We start from the raw sequence: 24,782 nt of genomic DNA on the forward strand, positions 1-24,782 counted from the left end.
TTTCTCTCTCAAATTAGCATATGGCTTAGTTCAGTTATATAAAAAAGAATAGTAGTTCCGAAATGTTCTTTTCTGCCTTCTACAAATGATTTCTTCCATTTAATGCTTGGTTGCTAGTATACCATTTACAAATGAAATGAGAATATAGTTCTCAATAACTCATGAAACGCAGAAGTAGCGACTGAGCAAGGGAACATACACTACATAGACTGCCATGCTATAAACTATCAAGGTGATGCAAATCAATAAATACTTACTCCCCATTTATCATAAGCGATTGACAAGGGACCCTCTTGATCTCAATAAAAGACGAATAGTCACCGTGTATTGACTGCTTCCATGGCTCCCCATCCATTTGCATATAGGCATCTTTCCACTGACCCCCTCGAAGTTCCAATTTAATGGCAGCAGCCTGAAGGAAACGATTATTTTGCAAGAATTAGCTGAATAATATACTTCCAACTCTTAAAAGAAACGATCCGGAGCAGCCATATATATAAGCTGATATTTAACAGCTAACCAGCAAATTAGAACAGAAGATACGGTAAAAACTTTCAAAGTTACAGCGATAAGAAAAAAATCATAATTTGAATGGATAAAAGAAGCTTTAACACGCAAGAAACAGGGTCAGCAGCAATCTGCTTCAGAAGTTGCACTAAGCACAGAATATTTCCATAAGGTGGCTTCAAATAAAAAAATTTGCAAACAGAACTAACCTGGGCTAAATGCTTAGCATCAATAAGTTCAGCCATCACGAATGAAGCATGCCAGCCTTGCTTTAATCCAAAGATCTCAAGCAGGCCATCATCAGCATGAGCCTCAGCAAAACCCCTCTGTAAACCGATCAGTCGCATCAGAATTGAAATTATTTTTTCATCCACAATACAGTAATGCTCACACGAGAAAGAATGTTGAGAAGTAAACAACAAAATAGTGCTTTGGGTTAAATCACACGTGGGTCAATGTGAGACTTTGTGTGTATAAAGAGATTTTGACGTTCTAGACAGCTTTTCAAGAGAATCCATTGTCCCACAATGTATCAAAACTTCCCAATTGAAAAAAAAAGAAGACAAGTTTTACACAAAGAAATTAGATCCGGAGTATGTTCCTCAGTATGCAAACCATGGTAGACACATATATAGAGTTTGATTGACTAAATAATGGCTGCAACTATGACTTTCTATTAGATAGTATGGAAATATTGACAGCACTGACTATATATATATATATATATATAGGGAAAGGGGACTGCCCAGCACTAGTACAGTTCAACAATGTCCAGCATAATCTGAACCGTTCAACCGATGATGCTCTCTCTCTCCACCCAAACTCTTCCATCTCCGAACCCTCTCCCTCGCCACTCATCTGAAAATGCATCGGGCGACCGAGTGCTCCACAATTCCTCAGGGACTGCCAATGGGTAGCCGCTGGCACTCAGCTGCCTACCAGCGGCCTCCCTCCAGAGGTTGGTTTCTTTATTTTTAGGAGGTGGGTGACCACCCAAATATTTCATCCCACCAGTGGGTGGGTGGTGGTTGGCCCCCTCGCAGCAGACAGAGGGTGGGTGCATCGGGGTGGAGGGTGAGCAGAGTGGGAAAGGTGTGGTCCAGCATCATCTGGACCATCTAATCCGGTGATCCAATGGTCCAGATGATGATGATGATATATATATATATATATATATATATATATATATATATATATATATTGGCTACTAATGAAGGTACTGAACTAATGAGCGAGAAATCATAGGTGCAAGTTGTATTGGCTCAATCTAACCACACAGATGTGTTCAGCATGGTTTGTTTATGATCAAGCTTTGGATCGTGCTTTTCTGATGTAAAAATGTAATATTTTGGGTTATGAAATTTTGACACATTGTGGGCCATTGATTTTTGGACCTCTTTAAAAACCTAATTACTTGTCATAATCACATGATTCAAAACAAGTTTTCTACTAAATAAACCGTGTAGATCACATCCTTAACATTTGATCTACAAAAAATCAGAATTTTTTGAAGAAAAAAGTGATTTATACTCATTGGTTATGTACCTTCATTAGTAGTCAATATTTACCCTATATATATATATATAGATATAGATATAGATATATATATTCACTAGAATATGTTTACCAGAGTGTGAACTAGGTATGTGTTCAGCACAATTCGTTTACTAGGGAATCGACTGTCAGATCGTGTTATCTTCAATGAAAAAATATGGTTTTTTGATGCTCGAATATTAATGAGAATTCTGAGTCGTCGATTACACATTTGAGATCCTGCTTATGTGTTGTAATTGGCTGATCCAAGAGCCAGTACTGATAAAACAGAGCATATAGATCACATCCGTAGGATGAGATTTAAGAAAAAAATCACAAAAAACATGGTTCATACTCCAATAAACATATTTCCAGAAAACATGTATATATAGGCATTTGATGACCAGTATCTCATTACACATGAACTTGTAAGTATATATATTTCCTTTCTATAAAAAAAAATTGATTCCAAATGTTTACAAAAAGAGAAATTGTTGAGACTTGTTAGAATCCATAAACCATCATAAAAACCTAATAATGTTACACAATATGCAAAGATATCTACCTTCTCCAGATATTCAGGTTTCTTATGGCCCCACGGATTTCTTCCACTTCCATAGTTGGGAAGATTCAAAGCTACAATTGCCCTGACACTGTATATTTAATATTTCATAGAGGAGACAAAGTTAGAAATATTTCACAAGACAAATGAACTTGATAGATACTATAAGCAGATAAGAATGTACAATGATTCAACTTCGTATCCTAACCAGTTGAAGGAAAAGATTCCCTTTCAGAGAATTTACAAAAAATCAGTCAATTTTATGGCAAAAACAAAAAACGCTTATATATATATATATATATATATATATATAAGGAAGGGGAACCGTCCAACTAAAAGAAGGTCCAAAATCTACAACCGATGATAACTGATGGTGTTCCTTCTCTAACGATCGAGTTTTCTATCGATCCGACTTTACATATTAGATTTTTATCATTCATTTAGTGAGCGACATGTTTTGGATTGTGAATTTTCGATGTTAAGATGTGTTTTGAAAGCACTAAACATCAACAGCCCACAATACTTTGTATTGAAAAGTTTTAAATGCATTGTGAAACATCGATTTTTCACATTTCAAAAAAGTGTGCCTATATGTTATAAAGTCTTTGTGTAAAGCATATTTCTTACTAAATAAATTATAAAGAACAAATATATGAGGTCCGATCAATCAGATGCTCAAGCATTGGAGAAGTGGAGTCATCCGACCGTCGTTGGTTGTAGATTTTGGATATTTCTTTGGTTGGACGGTTTCCCTTATATATATATATATATAGTGTGTGTGTGTGTGTGTGTGTGTGCAGATGGGCATTCTCCCTCTATTCAAAACTTCAACCCCTTTTCTGAAGTACAAACTTGCATAGGAAACCGTCACATTTGGACACCAAATCAAACATGCAACTCAGTTTTTTTTCTTTTTGTGATTAAGGGAAAAATATTCATTGTGTCATACACTTAATGGTGTATTTGAAAAACAGGACCTTTAACCAACCAAAGAAGAGTTTAAGTAATGAGAAGATCCCAGGTATGTTTTAATTAGGTTGGGCACTTTTTATGGAAGTTCCTGTTAGAAAATCACATTTATGTAAATACTTGAATGTATATTTATATATAGAGAGATTTTTTTTTAATTTATTTATATACATATACTCTTCGTAATACAAGAGTATGTATATATATAAATATATGTATATAAATATATATTTAAAGTATATACACATGACATACTTTTTGTAAAAGTGTATTTTTATCTTTTCATTTTTTTGTCTTTTTCTTTTTGTATTTTGGTCAATAGATTCAATTTTTCTTTTTGTATTTTGGTCAATAGTCAAAGGTTGACTAATTGACCAGCTGTTGGGCTATTCCCAAAGGCTCTAAGTAATTAGAGCCCTTGGGAGTAGCCCAATGGCTATTCCTCATCCCTTGTATTCTATAACTAAGGAGTTGTTGCTCCCTTTGTAAATTATCTTCGTAGTGAGGTTTCTCCCTCAATAATATTCAGCAATGTTGTGCCTTAGTGCACTTTTTGATATTTGTGCCTTAGAGCACTTTGAGTTGCTTTTGCCTTGGTGCATTTGATATGTGAATGTTCTTGTCAAGTTATTTTGTAAACTTGATTATTTGTGAGGATTTTCACATGGTATCAGAGCTTGGTTTATAATCACTCTTGAAGGTTGCCTCATAAAGCGTGCATTGGTGGGCTGCCTCGTGAAACGTGTTAGCAATACTTTCTTGGTTGTGGTTCTCTTCGTCTCCTTATTCATCATGGGCGAATTCTTCTTACGCAACACAAGCAACTCCAACTTTATTCCGCCATTTAAGCTTGATAGAAGAAATTACATCATTTGGGCGGGACATTTGGAGACATTCATAAAAGGTCAAGGTTTATGGAGATACGTGAGAGGTACTATTCTTGAACCCACTCCTAAAATTACAATATGTGAAAATGGTGTTGAGATAAGTCTCGAAGAAAAGGACAAAAAAATGGAATTTAGACATGAAAATTGTCGCAAGATTCTTTCATGGATGCTAAGTGGAGTTAGACAAAAATTGTCTCAAATCTTTTTGTGTTATAAAAAGGCAAATGAAGCATGGGAATATCTTAGAGTTATGTTTACCGAAAAAAATATGTCTCATAAGTATTATCTCCAAGAAAATGCTAGAAATATTAAACAATGAGATAAGAATGTAAGAGATTATTTTATGGAATTATCATCCATTTGGACTCAACTTGCTCAATTTGAACCCAAATGGAAAGATAAGTGTATTGAAATGCGAAGAGTTCAAGTTGAAGAAGATAGACTCTTTGCTTTTCTTTATGGATTGAGACCCAAGTTTGAACAAACTAGGGCTTCCTTGCTAGCATCCTCATCGCCTCCTATTCATGAGATTCTCACTAAACTTAGTAGAGAAGAGACTCGACTAAACATGAGTAAGAATGATAGTGTGCTTGCTACTTCTAGCAATGGTCAAGAAGAGGATTGCGCACTTGCCACCTTCAAACCGGGACATTATATCAAGCCATATAGAGCTCATTTTAATAAGAATAGAGAAGAATCAAAAATTATTTGTCATAACTGGCATGAGCCTGGCCATATTAGGCCTCAATGTCCTAAATTCAAAAAAGACTATAGATCTCAAGAAAAACATGTTGTCGTGGTTCCTTCGAAACAAGACAAGGATACTCTAAATTTCAAAGATCTTACCAAGTCATTATCCCAAATGACAGAGGCATTGTAACCATTACTTAAAGGATATACCTAAGGAGCGGTCATTGCATCCTCTTCTACTCCTGGTATGTGTCATTGACTTCTTGATTCAGGAGCTTCATTTCATATGACCCCACATAAGTTCATTTTATCCGAATGTCAATCTAATTCAAATACATTCGTTGTTTCCACTGCTGATGGTACTTCCTTGGAAATAGAGGGTGTTAGAATTTTTAAAAATGATTTGTCAAAACACAAACTTTATATTCAAAAAGTAAGACTTATATCAAAACTTCACCTAAATTTACTTTTCGTCTCTCAAATCTCGGATCATGGATGTTATATCATATTCTCATTAAATAAATGTTGGGTGCAGGATCGCCAGTCCGAGAAATTGATTGGGAAAGATTCTAGGCAAGGAGATCTTTATTATATGAATTTTCTTTGTATTTCAAATAAATCATTTTGTAATATTGCCCAAACAAAAGATATAAAAATTTGGCATCACAGACTTGGGCATCCAAATATAAGGAAATTAAATTTTACACCAATTACTAAGGATCTTTGCAAAGATAATTTTGAATTTAAAGAATGTTTACTTGGAAAAATGACATCCTTGCCTTATGGACAAAGAACTTCTTACTCTTCAATGCCTTTTGAATTGGTTCATTCGGATGTGTAGGGTCTTGCTCTGGTAGTTTCTAAAGGAGGATTCTCCTACTATGTTTTATTTGTAGATGATTTCACTAGATATTGTTGAATTTATTTCCTTAAGTTTAAGTCTGATGTATTTGCAACTATGTCACATGGGTGCGGGTGCGGGGATTCGGCACTTCCAAAAAACCCAGGTGCGGTATATATATATATATAAGAGGGTACGAGGGTTTCCCCGACGCGGGTTTTTTCAAATTTCATTTTATATACAGCTGCATGATAGCGCACCCATCTCGTCAGGAGAACAGTGAATACTAATAGCCAACAAGGCTACCACCATCATTATCATTTATTATGGAGAGAGAAAATCCTTTACGAAAAAGAAGGATCAGCAAGGCTATCACCAGAAGGATCAGGATTGAAAAGGCAGGAGCAGCAGCAACTGTCAGCAGAATTTTTTTTTTTTAAATTTCGCAGCCCATTTCATAGGACAAATTTTTTAAAAAAATCCAAAAAAAATGGACCTAAATGATCCTAGGTGTGGTCAACGCACCCAGGATCGGGTTGACCGCACCCACGTCGAGTCGCGTCGACGCGGGTGCGGCACCCTGCTAGCCGACTAGCCGAATGCCTGTGACATAGATTTGCAACCTTTAAAACTTTTCATAACATGATTAAAAATTAATTTGAAAGTAAGATCAAAATCCTCAGAATTGACTCTGGGGGAGAATATTTGTCAAATGAGTTTAAACAATTTTTAAAAAATGAAAGAATTTTGTATCAAAGATCGTGTCCTAGAACTCCACAACAAAACAGTATTTCAGAAAGAAAACAAACATATTATGGAAACTACAAGAACACTACTTATAGCTAAAAATATTCTTAAAAATTTTTGGGCCAAAGTTGCTTTAACCTCAGTATATCTCATAAATAGGATGCCTTCAAAAACTTTGTCGAATGAAATTTCTTTTGAAAAAATATTCAAATACCAACTTGATTATCAAAGACTGAGAATCTTTGGCTGCAAATGTTATGTCTTAAATGATAAATGAGACAAATTATCTTCCAAGGCCATCCCCCGTGTGTTCATTGGTTATTCTGAAATACAAAAAGAGTTTAAATGTTGTGACATCAAAAATGATAAACTCATTGTTTCAAGGAATGTTAACTTTGTTGAAAGTGAAAATGGATTTGAAGGAAATATGTCTCAGGACATAAATTTTGACTACTTATTTAAACTATTGTCTAATGATGAAAATATTTATATAGAACCCTCTATTGAGAATCCAACAACAGTTGAACCAATAGTATACACTAGAAGAAATAGAAATATATCTGGTGAAAGTATAAATCAAGGTAACTATGAAACATTAGAAATTTCCTCTGAACAAATCACTATTCGTAGATCTGAACGAACCTCAAGAATTGCAAATAGATTTGTGTCTTATGACTCATTTTCTCCTAAACATAAAGCATGTCTTATAACTATTCATTCATATTTTGAACTCTCATATTACAATGAAGCAAAAAATTTACCTGAATGGGTAAAAGCTATGCATATAGAACTAGACGCTCTTGAAGGAGCTAACACTTGGAAAATTCTAAATTTACCCATCGGAAAGAAAACCATAGGTTGTAGATGGGTTTTTAAAGTCAAAACAAGAAGTGATGGATTCTTGGAAAGACATAAAGTCAGGTTAGTTGCCAAAGGTTATTCTCAAGAATACGAAGTAGATTACGAAGAAACCTTTGCTCCTGTTGCCACGATAACTATTGTTTGAATTCTTGTGGCCATTGCAGCTATTAAAAATTAGAATATATTTCAAATGAATGTTAAAAATATCTTTTTAAATGGGAATCTCAATGAAGAAGTATACATGGATGTCCCACCTGGATTGATAGTCCCTTCAGAAAAAGTACTTAAATTAAGAAAGGCATTGTATGGTCTCAAACAAACACCTAAAGCTTGGTTTGACACCTTCAATAATGTTATTACAAGTTATGGCTTTAAACCATGATATATTGACACAACTTTATTTATCAAGAATTCGTCTACAGGTGTTATAATTTTACTTTTATATGTTGATGACATGTTGATTACAGGTAGTGACAAAGAAGGAATCAAGAAAGTAAAATAGTTTTTAAAAAATTCTTTTGAGATGACTGGTCTTGGGTTTCTAACATACTTTCTTGGTATTGAGGTATCATATTCTAACAAAGGGTAGCTATTATCACAAACAAAATTTGCTTTAGATATCATTAACAGGTTGGGATTATCAGATGACAAAGTCGTTGACATTCCAGAGATTGTTGGAATGAAGATGTGAGTTGATGATGGAGTTCTTTTGGACAATCCAACTCCATTCAGACAACTCGTGGGATCTCTCATGTAATTAAGTATTACAAGACCAGACATAGCTCATGTTGTACATATAGTTAGTCAATTTCAACATGCTCCAACATCAGCTCATATGAGTGCAGTCATGAGAATTATCAAATACATCAGAGGCACAATAAATAAGGGAGTTTTTCTATTCTCTTCTCCTCATTAGATCTTATTGCATACTCTGATGCTGATTGGGGAGAGGATCCAAATAATAGGCGCTCAACAACTGGCTTTTGTGTGTTTCTAAGTGAATCCTTGATTTCATGAAAGTGCAATAAACAACAAAAGGTATCACTATCGTCTACAGAAGTTGAATATAGAGCAATGGTGACTACTACCATGAAAATCGTGTGGCTCAAACAACTAATTTCAGATATGGGAATTTAGCTTCAGAATCCTACAAGATTGTGTTGTGACAACAAGAGCTCTATATACATTGCTCGAAATCATATGTTTCTTGAAAGAACTAAGCATATAGAGATGGACAAATACTTCGTTCGTAAAGAATACTTAAAGAAGACTATTGATCTTTCCTATGTGACATCAGAATATCAACTTGTTGATTTCTTCAAGGCAGTGTGCTCACCAAGATTCAACTTTTTACTTAACAAACTTTCGGTGATTACACCATAAGTTTGAGGGAGACTGTTAGAAAATCACATATATGTAAATATTTATATTTATATTTATATTTATATTTATATTTATATTTATATTTATATTTATATTTATATTTATATATACTCTTTGTAATACAAGAGTATGTATATATATATATATATATATTTAAAGTATATACGCATATGACATACTTTTTGTAAAAGTGTATTTTTATCTTTTCATTTTTTTGTCTTTTTCTTTTTGTATTTTGGTCAATAGTTTGTCTTTTCCTTTTTGTATTTTGGTCAATAGTCAAAGGTTGACTAATTGACCAGCTGTTGGGCTATTCCCAACGGCTCTAACTAGAGCCGTTAGGAGTAGCCCAACGGCTATTCCTCATCCCTTGTATTCTATAAATAAGGAGTTGTTGCTCCCTTTGTAAATTATCTTTGTAGTGAGGTTTCTCCCTCAATAATATTCAGCATTCTTGTGCCTTAGAGCACTTTTTGATATTTGTACCTTAGAGCACTTTGAGTTGCTTTTGCCTTGGTGCATTTGATGAGTGAATGTTCTTGTCAAGTTATTTTGTAAACTTGATTATTTGTGAGGATTTTCACAGTTATCCTATCCATTCATAAAATGGATAGAGAACCACTAACAGATCTCATGCTGTTTTAATTCCTTTAAAGGTGAAGGATATCATAAGCAAACACTTGGAATGAAACTTGAGAATGTGGAAGAAGAATTTTCAAAAACAATGAGAACCTGAAAAAACTACATGTTCCAAAACATACCTTGAAGGAACTCGAACCTGTTCCCATTTTGAGGAGTTGGCTCTTTTAATTTGTAGTCGTACAATGTTTTTGAGCCCCCTGTAACAATCAATTGAACGTTGCTATAGGAAACCAGCTATGACAATCTAGGATGTCAAATGAAGGCATATTAATTAAATGTTAATCTTTATAAAATGACATTTCTAACACCATTATTTCCTGACAACAGAGCAAATATTCATGATCCAAGAAGCACTATATCAAATAATAAGCGTACTTAACATAAACCTGCTTAAGATGGCATGAAACATGACCATATCAAGGCAGAACATCCATTCATCTCTTTTATAGTTTGCTTAACATAAAATGTGCTTAAGATGGCATGAAACATGACCATAAGGCTGAACAACTAATCATTTCTTATGTAATATTATTTTCATTTGCAACAACTTCTACAAATGCACATGGCTGCAAAATTTTGATCAAATAGTCAAAGCAGTGCCTTTATTGTGAAATCAATGTTAGAGACAGAGGGAGGATTATGAGTCTTGTTAAGCTTTTTGAGTTGGACAATTATTCTTCTGATTTTCATGTCAACCTCCTTATCCTTGTTTAGGTAGACTTCTTCAGATTGTAGAATAGGAGATAGGACCACGCATTCTGGAAGGAAACACCTGATTTGGCTCTCCTTTGTTCAGATACTCATTATAAAGGCACTCTAAATTTATGCATTCTGGAAGAATATGCATGTATTGTACATGAAAAATAGCTAAAAATTGATAATGAAGAGATAAGGGTCTGACCTCAGACTTGGATTGCTCAAGCAAGGTGTAAAGAACCATCCTTGAGTGCAGCTATAGCCTGAATATATCAACTGGGAGGAAAAAAATATGAAACATTAGAAGCTTCTTATTGTACACCTCAAAGTGCACAACCATCCAAAAGTACATGTTGAAAGATAGCCTTTTGAAAATAAGCTGAGAATTTTTCATAGAGAATTTCACAACAGTAAGTCAACCAAAATAAATATAACTATCAAAGTCTAGGGCTGGATGTGATAGCATCCAGTGGAGACAGAAACCCAAGACAGCTATTACTGCAATTTTGGGAGAAAGACAACTTGCATTCCTTTAATTGTTCTTATATTTTGGGAAAAAACTTACAAAAATATATTTAAAAAAGGAAAAAAAGAAAAACAGCCACGAGCCAACCAATGCCAGCAAAAGGTCAGCAGCTACATATGGATCCCAGACAGACAAACCACCTGAATTAACAATTTAAAGTTGTGACTTGGAGAGAAAGCATAAAGATCTTTCTTTAGCATCGAAAGAGGAAATGAACAAGGCAGATGACAAGGTATCATCTGTTAGAACAAGCAATAACAGCACAAAACAAAAGAACAATAAGCACAAAAAAATATGACAACCACATGGCTCTGTAACAGTAACAAAGTGTTGCCGAAACTCAAATTCTAATATCTTTCCTTTATTAAATCTCACTTATAAAATTTGTAGGGGTTGTCTGCTGTATATTGATTTGTTATAAGAATTTTAAGTGAAATGGATGGTGAACCTTTTCAGTTAGAGAGTCAATTTTTAATTTGTATTAACTGAAGTGTTTCATGGGGTTCCTTTTAGAAAGCACATGAGAGAGAGAGAGCTTAATTTTGCAAGGAAACTAGTTGGAGCCCTGTTTCCCTTTTTAACCATAGACTCAAACCCCTTCTTTAAGGAAATAAAAAAGATTGATGTCCACTTACATTAAATACATCAGAAGTAACAAATTTATTTCTGATATTTTGAAAAGTCTATTCACCTTCACTCTTTGATTTGGATACTCCATGATGAGAGGTGGTTTTGACTAGACTAGATAAATATAATACAGCACGATTTCCGAGAAACCAATTTTAATGTGCTAGTATATAAAGTTCGGTAGAACTGTTTTATTTTTTATAGCTTTTCTTGCAACAAGAGAATAGTCTACAAAGTTTTTCTCATTTCTTTTCAAAATTTGGTTATTTAGCAAGGAATAATTCAAATTTACTTTGGCAAAGCAACACTAATATTAGAAGTGGAAAATTAAAGGCATACCTTATTTGAAATAGGGCCTTGCGCCAGATAAGGTCTTTCATTCCGCAACTGATGAAACCCGTAAGCAACTTGTGCATCCATCCCTGCATAACAATCCAAACACGATAAGGTTGTTGATAGAAAATCCAGATATAAAATGAATAAATTAAGCCAAACAGCAAAAACAGCTGGGGAATGGAGAGGAAGGGGAATAGAGTGGTCAAAAACATATTAAGTGTAAAGGGGGAAGGCTAAATATCTTCCCAACCAAAAGACCATAAGATACTATTGTTTCATATCAATACATACATTAAATATAGAAATAAAATAAGCCATTTGAATTCTTAATCCAAGCATGATGATGGTTATGAAAAAAAGATTAACATCTCAACAGGTATTTTCAGCTTTTAACAATAAAAGATACAGGTGTAATGGGTCTTAGAAGATCATACAAATATCTTCTGCAAGAATCATGTTCTTTTTCTATTTGTTGAGTGCCTTTAAGGGATTTTCTTGATGATTTAAGGAATGAAACTTCAAATTTTGTATGATATCTTGCAAAAGTAAAACCATATCATGTATAGAATTTTTTATCCCTGTTTTTCTTCCCTTTAACGGATGTGGTGGTTGGATGATGGGGTCCATTGATGTAAATGTCACATGGTTCATCCCTAATTGAACTACACAGAGAAAACATCAATTGCCTTGTTTAGCTTAATTTTTTCAACCTCTTCCCACATAATTCACCACATATTGACAAAGAAAGTCATGAAGTGAGGGCACTCGTAAGACATGCATTACAGATACAAAAATTATTTTTTTACGAACAGCTTTTCAACCTATGTCACATGCATACTGCTGAGGATACGGTGATAAGGCCATTTTTATGAAGTTTCCAATTTAACTAATATACAAGGGGATACAGAACGTGAATTAAAACAAAGCATGTGTGACATAGTTTTCAACTGTCCTGCTCATGCAAAACATTGGAGGTTTGGGTCTTAAAGATAATATATTTAAGTAACTCAAAAAGAAACATGGTACCCAGAAGAGAAGCAACCAATGTTAGACCATAAATGAAGCCTATCCTTGGAGATACAAGAAAGTACCATTCATCAGAACAAAACCTATCCAAATTCCTAATATATTCTAGCAGAATCAAAGTACACAAAAACTTCATGTTTACACTTATGTCCAAGAACTCTAATCAAGTAATCACATGTATAAGCTGTTCGATGTTATTAAAGCAAGAGGTTACCAAAATAGAAGGCATTGGAGACGTTTTACCAACTTGAAAAACATTAACATCAAATAAAATGTTGTGACATAACTCATGGACCGAATACTGAAAATACAAAAAGGGCAATCTAATACTACACATACAAGGCCTTCAAAGCCTTTCAACAGCAGAAGCAAAGAATAATTATAAGGTAATCCCCACAGTATATATACAGCCCATACCTAGTACCGGGAAAAGCCAGTAAAAATTTTAACTGTACCTATACTGAAATAGTTGTAGAATACTCCTTCAATTTGAGCAGGTTTCTCTGGTAAATTATCTTCAACATCTTCATCCTGATGGAAGGAGAAACAATCACATTTTTCTTACTCAAACCAGTAAACGGCATTAATAGCAGCAGCAACAATAACATCATCATCAACCAAATTTGCTAGCAAGACAAACTATTACAGATGAATTTCATCGCAAAAAATCATAATAATGTAACAAACTGGTAATTAAATGTTTTAAATGCAATATATTCATAATAGTGCCATATTTTAGTTTCTCATGATCTGATCATGACTTTCTACAAAAAATGTGATAAAATCACTAATAATTCTATTTTGCATGGAGGGTATTTTGGTAATAGTAATACCCTCCTATGCTTCCACCATTCCCAGAAAAATTATTCTAGTGCAAAGGGCATCTTTGTAATACCTTCCTATGCTACACTTACACAGTTCTCAATAAAGGGAACTCACACTTTGCAATTCCCAAAAAGGAGAGCAAAGGCCTTGTAAGCAATGTGAATTGGGGGGAAGGTTCTTTATAACCATGTCATGGGGTGTAAAACCCGGAAAGGAAAAAAAAAATGGATCCCCGTATTTCTATTTAAACACGAGGGGGGGGGGGGGTCACTTTTACGCAGAAAGGGAACTCTCCCCCCCCCCTCTCTCTCCCTGACTTCCCTGCTCCCTCTCCCCGATGTGCACTCTCTTCCCCTTGACTTCCTCTCTCATCTCCCCATGTGCTCTTCCTCCCTCGCACTCTCTTCCCCCCTGCACTCGCCAGAGCCGCGTGACCCCGCTCCTCTCTCTCTCTCTCTCTCTCTCTCTCTCTCTCTCTCTCTCTCTCTCTCTCTCTCTCTCTCTCTCTCTCTCTCTCTTGTTGGTTAGCCGGTAGGAGGGCACTGCCCCTCCTGCCATCTCCTCCTTCTGTTCCGGCCAACAGGCAGGGGCGCCGCCCCCTGCCTCCTCTTCTCTTTTCGGCCAGCAGGAAAGGGTACCGCTCACTGCCTCCTCTTTTTTCGATCAACAGGCGGGGGTGAAGCCCCCTGCCTCCTCCCCTTCTCGATCAACAAGCAGGGGCGACATCCCCTGCCTCCTCCAGTTGGATTCGGTCTGAACTGAGCCCAGCCTGTTCAGTACTCTAGCAGGACCAAACCTAGCCTGATCCTCTATCTAAGAGGACCGAGCCTAAGCTCGGTCCCGTTCAATGACAGGGTCAGGCTCGGCAGCCAGACCAAGCCCAGCCCGGTCCGCAGTCTCCAAAGGACCGAGCCTAAGCTCGATCCCATCCAGGGATGGGGTCAGTCTCAGCCAGGCAGCCAAGCCCACCCCCTTCCCCTTTTTCGGTTCCAGTCCCTCCTCGAGCGATCGGAATCAAGTCTGGATCGATTGTGGCCTGCTCAGCCCACTCGACCGAGTTGAGCTCTATCTTTACCGAGCCCAACTTGTCCCCTCCCTGCTTGCGGCCAGTCAGGCTCAGTCGAGCTGAACCCGGCTAACCCTGGGTCCCAGCTCAACTCACCCCGATTCGAGACCCAGCTCAGCTGGTCGGCCCGAATCATGGTCGGGTTCGACCCCTGCGATACAAACTTAGCACAAATGCATAATTTTAAAACAGAATTCCCTTCTTCTTATTTTCACAGTACAACGAATACTTTAGTACACCCCACCAGCGCAACGGACTCTATATGCGCACAGAGGCACGAGCCATTTATAACTTACACTCAAAATCGTCAGCAAAGCCGACAATCTCCAAGGTAGGAGAAAGTTGCATACAAAACAATGGTAGGACAATTCTAAAACATGTGTATAAGCATATATAATAAATATATATATATATACACTTTTAACTAAAGGACGCAGTTTTGCAAATCCTTGTTCATTTACCTTTATGTCATTTACTTTGTCATCGTGTTGTTACGTGCACAGGCTGCTGCTTACGCATTTATTTAGCCGATGTGCAGTTTTGTATCTCGTACACTACACTGCTTACGCAATTTATTTAAATCGATGTGTGGTTTCGCACATCGAGTCTTGTTTTATGTCATTTACCTTGTCGACGTGTTGTTACGTGCACAGGCTATTACTTACGCATTTATTTAGCTAAGGTGCGGTTTTGTACCTTGTGCACTGCTTACACAATTTATTTAACTCGATGTGTGGTTTCGTACATCAAGTCTTGTTTTATGTCATTTACCTTGTTGTGGCATTGTTACGTGCACAAACTACTGCTTACGCATTTATTTAGCTGAAGTATAGTTTCGTACCTCATGCACTGCTTACACATTTATTTAGCCGATGTATGATCTCGTACCTCGTGCGCTGCTTACACATTTATTTAGTTGATGTACGATTTCATACCTCATGCACTGCTTACGCATTTATTTAGCCAAGGTACGATTTCGTACCTCGTGCAGTGCTTACACAATTTATTTAACTCGACGTGTGGTTTCGCACATCAAGTTTTGCTTTATAGATTGCCACCACGTTGTGTTGTGCACAGGCCTGCGCTTTGTGATATATGTATCATATATATATATATATATATATATATATATATATACAACCTTGCAAGGTATGCAGTTTTGTGTACCCTTCTCTACCCTGTATTACGCTTGTTCTTTTTAAAGATGCAGACTCGCGTGTGTCCACCAAAGCTTTAAAGAAAAAGGGATTTCTTGCGAGATTCCAATATTTAAATATGCATGGTTTTGAAAAGCAGAAACAAATGCCCGACGGTTGCTCATTCGCAACCAAGTTTTTTTCTCAAACCTGTGTAGCCCTAAGAGGTACGTACAGTCTTTTGTTTGATATACGAAAATGACTCGGATCTCCTCGGCCAAGAGCATGGGGAGTTGAGGTTTCTTTATGAGAAATTGATACCCCTTTAATCATAGTGGTACTATCACACGTGAGCAACATGTTAGTACTACGATGATCGGATGAGAGGTTTATGGTGACCTTATAGCGTGCAATTGCACAATGATAAAAATGGAAATCACAATAATGATAATGATCGTCTTCACAAGCAAAATGCTCGAGCTTATTTGAATGACCAGAACATGTAGAATTTGTCGTCAGTTAAAATAGAACATGTCCTTAATTCCGTCAAGGGAGAGGATGAGATTGTACAAAAACTACGATGGACAGGTTGTTAACAACTACGCTCCTTGAGTATCAATAGACTCAGTGTCTCCGATCATCGAAATTAGGGAACGGAGCTATCGAATATTATCTCAGGTGATAGACCTCATGGAATTCTGCAGAAGTTGGATGCATCCCTTGCCACAAATGTCTCTGGGGAATTCTCTCTCGGTCACTGGCCGTCCCCTTAAGAACGGACTCAACTAGTTGCCTGGGGCTTCAAAATACAAAGAATAACAAACCCTCAAGCAATCTCACTTGTTTCTACGTTTCTCCTCTGCGTACCCTCAGGACAGTTAATATCGAAACAAAGTTATCATGTTCATCTTACTTATGTTGAATCGTATATCACGTATAGATCAATGCATGTGTTAGTTTTGTTCTAAAATGTTATACTTATACACCTACTAGATTTTCATCAATCTGACATCGTTTCTTGGGTACAGGTGATGATTAGATCAGCAAGGCAGGCGATGAAGCGATTGCAAGATGGCATCAAGATTCCATTGTTTCTCCTGGCATTTTACATCCTGGATACATCCCTTTTTTTGTAAATTTTGTATAAGGGTTTCCTCTGAAAATTTTGCTTTTGTATGAACTCTAAGTTATCAAAAACCTCGTTTTTATCTATATGGCTTTCAATGTTGATACAAAAATGCAAATTTGTTGCATAACGGAAGGTTTGCAGTAATGCGCCCAAGTTTCGCCAACCTGTTACTTCAAAAACATTTTTCCACGGAACTGCTATTTTTAAAACTCTGAAAATGAAGGATTTCAAGGCTCTTTCAAATTTTTCCTAAAAGTTACAAGTTTGGGACTCACGCTTTTCACCAATGAGATGGAACTAAACTTTGTTGCCATTAACATAGCATGTTAACTTGAGGTCATCAATCTACTAAAATAATAAAAATTAGGTATGACTGCCAATATTTATCTCATATCAGTTTTAAACTATGAATTTGCCAAGATTTTCCCAATAATTTTAATAACAAAATAAGCATTTTGAACTTATCATGAGGTTGTGAAGAAAGCCCCGAGAAAGAGATTGGTGACTGATCTATGTGTAAATGCATGCATACAGATACATATATACATGCAATATATATATATATATGAATGCATGTATGTATGTGGCATGTATGTATGTATATATGTATGTATGTAAGTAGGTATGCATGTGTGAATACAAGCAAAGATGAGCAATTATCAAGATTCAGCACACTTATACAGGTGCTACCCACAAGCAAAGATGTAAGAGTGAAATTATAGAAACAAGCCTGGCAGCTTAGAGAAGTGTCTGCCCTAAATTGTCTTGTATATATAGCAAGATGCTTCATTAAAATTAATCGAATCGAGGAAATGCACTGTCATATATCATTTCATGGCTCTAATTTTGTTTTCTTCTCTTTACCATATTAACATTGTCAGTGTGATCATTATCATAATTTGTATAAAGAGAATAGTATTTTTGCATGAACATGAATATATAATATTATGGTTCTATGCATCGTCAATTAGACTTTATATAAAAAAGGTCAAATCTTCTAAGAAAAAGAAAAAAGAAATTATTTTTACTTGTTCTATCTATGTTACACATTCTTGATTCATTTCATCCATGTAATAGCGAACACACAATAATTTATTTATTACAATGATAGTACACCAGAACAGCAACATATATAAGAACATAGGCATCTGTATTGCAGCATGCAGCATGCAGCATAGCAACTTATATCTTCATAGTTTATGTTACATTATGTCACACCTCTATTATCGCAAAAGAATGAGGCAAAAAAGTGATCTTATTACATCGTACACAAACTGGAATTATGTTTTCTAGTTATTTTCAAACTCAGGAATTCATGACATTTCACTGTTCTATCCTTCTGGATAGAAGTTCCAGAAGTTCCTATTAAACCATAGTTGGAACAAAGAGCAGCAAAAAATTGTCTGAACACCTTATCAAAAATGCACTCCTCTCGATATTTTAGAGAATGCGGAAGGTCTATTGCCTCACCAGATGGCATGGAGACCACAATTTGCCAACTGCATATTGCATGAAAGAGAAAAAAGGACAAGGAAAATCTTGTCAGCATCTATGGACAATGTCAATGAAAATCAAAACAAAGAAAGAAGACAGTGTTCCATGCTTTATGCATCAATCAACCATAATTAAAATAGAACATTTGATATGGAGACAAGATGAAAATTATGAACCAAGAATAATTAAAATAGCTTTATGTTGTTAGCAAAGATATAGGAAACATGCAAAATTATCATCAAATAGTGGAAAGTGATTAAAAAAGAAAATATCATGATAACTTTTTATAATTATGACCATTCCAGTTATTGCTGGTACCTTTGGTTGTGTGACCCTGTTATTGCTACAAGAGAAACAAAGATTGACTGCAATAGAAAAGGTCAAGCTACTTCATGATATCTTATGAAAATTCCATAAAATATAAATAATTAAATCACATAGTAATCCAAAATAATAATGATAGCCAATCCAAATTTCAAATTTTATAACAGAAACGAGTAATGGATAGACACTTTGAGGGTGAACCGTGAAAATATAAAACCAGATATACCTGCGCCATGCCCAAGCATCTTCTGCACCCATATGCTTAGGGCATGTTTGCAACACCTGATAATTTCTCCCCTAAGGAGAAACTTATCAAAGATAAAAAGTCGCTGGACTCCAGCGACTTTTTATCTCCACCTTTTGAGCAGTACAACTTTCCGAAAAGTGAAAAATGATAGGAGGATTTTAGCCTCTGTTTGATACTGCATGTGGGTGGGGCCCATACCAAACAGAAAGTTTCTCCTTCAAAGAGGGACTTTCCCGTCCATCAAACACACCCTTAGAGGAAAGATGAATGCATTTTCTTTGTTCTTTGAACTTTGAAGAGTATAAAAGAAAAGGCAATGTTTATAACAATAGTGCATAAGAGAAGCAATAGAAATTGCAAAAGTCACCAATAAATGCTGATATGCAATTCCGAATATCATTATAAAATATATTATATTGAAGCTGGAGCTGATTATGTCATTTACCCTACAAAATTTCACTGCACCATAAGACAGCCGTTTACAAGAACAATTATACAAATTGCCTCTATCATTATTCATCATCATCAAGCCTTATCTCAACCACAAGGGAGCTGCTTTTATGATCTACCTAGAGTACAATTGCAATCACCTTACAAACCTCTGTATACCTTTCCTACCTCCTGCCAAATCTTCAACAGTCTTCCTTTTTTCTAAGTCATTACAGTTGCAAATCAACCTTTTTTTACTGGTGTTTTGATATGTCACCATGCCTCAAGTCAAGACCATATTACACAACATTTGCTAATTTTTTCTTTGGGTATATTACGAATTATTTTCTGATATATTTATTTTTAATTGTTTCCTTTTCTCATAACTCCATACAACCATCTTAACATGCATGTCTCATTAACATATGATTTTTGTTATTGTTGCTTTTTAGTTGCCTAAGACTTCGCACCATATAAGAGTGTCGATCTTACAGTAATCTTGTTGAAATGTTCTTTTAATTGGAGGTACTATTTTATCTCGTAACACTTCAGTAGTCTGTTGCCACTTTATCCAGCCAAAATAACTCCTACTAGTGGAATATTCCTCAAATCCACCACCTGTTGTACCTCAAACCCTGAATATTGAAACTTTTAACAATGTTGAATAGCATAATTTTGTACTTTTGACATTTCCCTCACTCAGTTCGTCAATAAACTTGCACTCCTTTTTTTTTGCTAATTTTTAAACCATTTTTGCCTAGGTGTTCCTTTCTATTTTTGTTTGTACATCTTCTCTGTGTTTAAACCATTTTTTCCCAATGAATTGCAAAATGTATCATTATAATGTTAAAATTATAAAAAACATTTTTTCATTGAATGAAGTTTTCTGCAGAAATCTTATCTATTTACAAGCCATGCAAAGATATCAATTTTCAAGGAAAAAAAAACACATTCAGATCAAACCTATTTCGAAAAAAGTTGCCCTAGCATACACATTAATCTTCGAACACAATGTAAACTCTTTACATCATATTTCATGAAAGAATTTTACGTTACATTCAAAATTTAGACAATAAGCAGGCATGTGTTCCCATGCACATTCACAGGTCCCATGTTTTTTATTTATGCCACACATTCACTTAGCATGTGCGATCCATGTCAAACACAACATGACACCAGACATACAATGATACATCATGGATACATTCAAATTTGTGTCAGACAATCAAACCATACCACTTACTACTTTTTTTTGTCATATTGATCATTTATTCTGTATTTGCTTGTGTGTTTTCTCCTAAAAGTTGTTATGGATTAAATTACACTTCAATTTTCAACATGGTTTAATTATTTAATATTTTTAAGCCTAATGATTTAGAATCCATGCTCAAGCATTTGCACTTTAGATGATAATCATGATATATATATATATATATATATATATATATATATATATATATATATATGCGAGCAAGTATATTACTGTTAATGTAAAGACAAAGAACGTATTTTTTCTATGTTCTCTGCTATTTTGCTGACAGCTGGCTGAGGAAGAGTTATAGAGAGTAAAACAAAAATATGTTCACTTGGACTGGTCATACTATATGTAACTATTATCGTACAATAGTGTAAGGCCACTCCATTTTGACAAAAGACCTACACCCGAGTTCCATGGCTTTGTGTCCACTATCCAGATCATGATTTTCCTACCCCCAGAGGTAATAAAGCAAAGGAAGGCCTTCCCCTTTGAGACCGGTTGTCGGTGAGGAGGGATTGAAATCCCCAACACTGGTTCGGACCCACATGCTACAAAACTCTCATGTTGTAGCAAGGTATCCAACTTGTGTTTCAACTTTCAACCCATACCTATGTCTGAATGGCATACTTTCAATTCCAGCACTAAATAAGGAAAACATAAATTACATTATTTTTGTAGCACTCTTAAATCGTTTCCAGTGATATTCAAAAGATGGTTTTCAATTCTATCCAATATCAAATAAAACATAACAAGAAAGATGAAGAATAGCATCTTGTGGCCAGGTTGCAGAACTCAGACCTATCAAGATGGCAAACTCGACCAGTTTCTGCTTTAAAGAGGGACTTCTTGACCGAAGACTTCCATGCAAAAGGGAATGAACCACCCTGAAAAAAACTTCAAATGGTTGTGATGAAAAAAAGATTGTAATATAAGCATGAAATGTAATTTCAAAACAGAAATATAATCAAGGCACCATTGCTCACCCAACCAAAACTCCGAGACAAATCATTGCCAGTGCCAAGTGGAATGATTCCAGTTGGTGGGATTGGCATTCGGTTCTGCAAATAAAGTTCTGCAATACTGCCTAACACCCAGCCAACTGTGCCATCTCCACCTGCAACCTGCAGAAAAAAACAAAAAAGTTCATTCAACTTATCAATCAAATATTTCTCAAAACATGCCAGATTGCACTGTCCACAAATGCCAATGCATGTGGCAAGATGCTTGTGTACAGAACAGAAAGCATTACTTGCATGTAGGAGTGCCTCGCCAATGAGAAATCAAGAGATAAAGCACACATGGAGAGAGAGAGAGAGAGAGAAATGCACCATAACCCGCAGCTTCTCACGGGTTTCACTTGCACAATGGTCACCAAACCTGGCCAATCTCTCCAGGCAAGCCAGTCCATACCGAAAGAAGTCTGTAGGCTTCACAACTGAAAGGTCAAACACCTGCATAAAAACAAATTAGGATGTTTTACTTGATCAACAAAGAGCATAACAGCTTCATATTAATCCAAAACAGCATATGGGTGCAATCAATTTTGTAACACTTCGAACTGTCTTGGTGCAAAGCTAAATGTGTTATGCAAGTAGTTCCACGTAAACAGCTCCAGGTCCATAACCTAGCACAGTGAAAGTAAAGTGGGAACAAATATGCACCCATGCAAGCTATTCTCTGGTGTTGTATAATTAATGCACATTTAGGAGTAACAATATACAAGAGAAAAGCAGGTGACATGCTCAAGATTAATACATGGATGTGTTATTCTCTAGATCTGCATTATTCTCCATTTTTCTTTTAAAATGTCGCCACCTCATTCCTAAGATGAATTTGGCTGTTATTTTTCATAAAAGAGAAGATGGAAATCTTCTCATATCTCTCAACTTTTTCAATACTCATATGTGTCCATTCCCAAGTTCTTCAAGCGAAAAGTGTATACAATATAACTGCAATTGTTGATGCTCTATATTCCTCATTTTGGTTCTTGCATATAAAATTGATCTTCGAACAGGTAGATCCAGCTGTTTTGCCTGATTGATGATTATGGGCGATGGTCATTAGCACTGCTCTTGTTACATCAAATCTGGACTCAACAATGAACTAAGGTTTTAAAAGGTGAACGGAAGAGGAGTTTACTGAGGTGACATCTGAGCTGTCTGAGACAGTTTGAACCTTAATACTGGAACTTCCTTTCTTTTATGACCAAAGTAATGAAATATATGCATAAGCATGAATTTTTTTTTTCTCAATAACAAATCAATTGCAATTCTAATATGCATGCTTCCAGATCCCACCTTAAAGAGCTTAACTAGGCTACTTTATTAGGCTAATATAACCATTATGTTTTTGATAGGTTATCCAGTGTGGCTCAGTTCACAACCATCACCTACTAAGTCAACCCTCATGGGAACTTGCAAATTATAGCGGAAGCCGCCATTTCAGCAGTTTCAATGCTACCTTGTCTTACTGTTGGCTTCTTGGCATCGACGTTTGTGAAGCAAAGCCTTAGAAAGAAAAGTAACAACTACCACAATCATGTTGTTCAATAACAGGACGTGTTTGGTGAAAGAGGACATCTGGGGTGAAGTTACACGGTCTGCTCCAACGCTCAGTCTCTCTGAAAGATAGGAGATCGACCAAGTTGACTTGCTGCAGAATTTGAGGTCCCATACTTCCCACTACCACTTCCATTCCACATAACACTTCCTAGTTTGCCCCATGTAACTTTAGCAAACAAGGTTCACAACCGATTTCAGTGATCATATCTAAGACTTCTGCTTCCTGCACCACTACCAACATGCAATATTCAGCTTATCCGCTAGATAAAAGAAAATAAGTGGTATCCAAGATATTCAACAATACTTTCGGATCAGATGCAGGGTACAAAGAAAGGACCATGGACGCGAGAACCAACAAAAAACAGGAAAATTTTCATGGCCAAAACCCAACTTAGTTCTGGACGCAGAATAAAGCAATAAGCAGTCCAAGCAATGAAGAGAAATCTTGGTAGTTTAGCACTTGTACTCCTTAAGTCTTCCGCCAAACTTGCCTAATCTCTAGACCAAGTAGAGATAACAAAATCGTTTCACTTGTGCAAGTTTTCAACTCCCGAGACTGAAGGCTAAAAATCCAATCCAATATGTGTTCTTCTTTTTCCCACATTTTCATGGTACTGAACGAAAGCTTTCCCTCTTAGAAAACGCCAAGGCCGACAGGAATCCCTTTCTTTAGATTCAGACAGTTTGCATCACACGAAAGATGGAATCAAACAAAGGAAAGCAAAATTCCCACCAAAGAAAAGAGGGCCACATCGATGAAACGCGATACAAAAAAAATACACAATCCTTCATCCCGTCGACAAATTCAAACGGTGTAAATTCGAAAGCGCTACAACAAACTAACGAACAAGAATTTCATATTCAAGAATCAAGAAACCAACAGGCAACAACAACCAAACGCGATATACCAAAGAAAACATCGAATCCTCCATCCCATCAGCAAATCAAACACCCACAAAAAAAAATAACGGAAGAAAAAGATGCTGCAGGAGCGAACCAAATGAGAAGAAAAAAAAAAAACCTGCTCCTCGCTGATCAACTCCTGGAGGCGGGACATGAGGGCGGGGCCGTGGCGGCCGCCGCTGCGCGAGTTGATGAAGACGACGAGGGGGCACTCGGGGGCAACGCTCGTGCCGTCCCAGGGGAACCGCTCCTCGGCGTCGCCGGGGACCTCCTTGTTCCCGATGGACTCTGACACCGCGAGGCGGAGGTACTGCGGGATCACCAGCCTCCGGCGAAGTAACTCCTTGTCGATCCGAACGCCGGAGAGGCCGCACCCCTTGAAGGAGTCGATCAGCGACGACCTCGCCGACACTCGGTCGGATTCCGCCGAGTCCTGCTGCTGCTCCGCCATCCTCCCCCCTCCTTCCGGGAGGAGCAACACCGGTCCAGAAGAGAGAGAGAGAGATGGCAACGGCGGAAAGGCGGGCTCTGTTTCCTCTCTCTTTTTTTTGGCTTTTACAGACGAGATCACCTTCAC

At 36.5% G+C, this 24,782-nt stretch overlaps 1 protein-coding gene across 1 annotated transcript; it reads right to left on the bottom strand.

The window, feature by feature from the left end:
- LOC149838759 (diacylglycerol kinase 7-like) lies at positions 1 to 24,782 on the bottom strand. The gene is made up of 12 exons (XM_090006790.1): positions 24,324 to 24,782; positions 22,070 to 22,192; positions 21,725 to 21,862; positions 21,540 to 21,625; positions 18,401 to 18,488; positions 13,289 to 13,364; positions 11,811 to 11,893; positions 10,524 to 10,594; positions 9,742 to 9,819; positions 2,606 to 2,693; positions 717 to 833; positions 1 to 412 (listed from the first exon to the last, which is right to left on the bottom strand). Exons 1-12 carry the CDS (start codon positions 24,654 to 24,656, stop codon positions 254 to 256), a joined length of 1,440 nt encoding a protein of 479 aa, XP_089862916.1. The 5' UTR covers positions 24,657 to 24,782; the 3' UTR covers positions 1 to 253.

The sequence above is a fragment of the Nuphar pumila genome, chromosome 5 (genome assembly GCF_984573655.1).
Source record: "Nuphar pumila chromosome 5, dmNupPumi1.hap1.1, whole genome shotgun sequence".
NCBI lineage: Eukaryota > Viridiplantae > Streptophyta > Magnoliopsida > Nymphaeales > Nymphaeaceae > Nuphar > Nuphar pumila.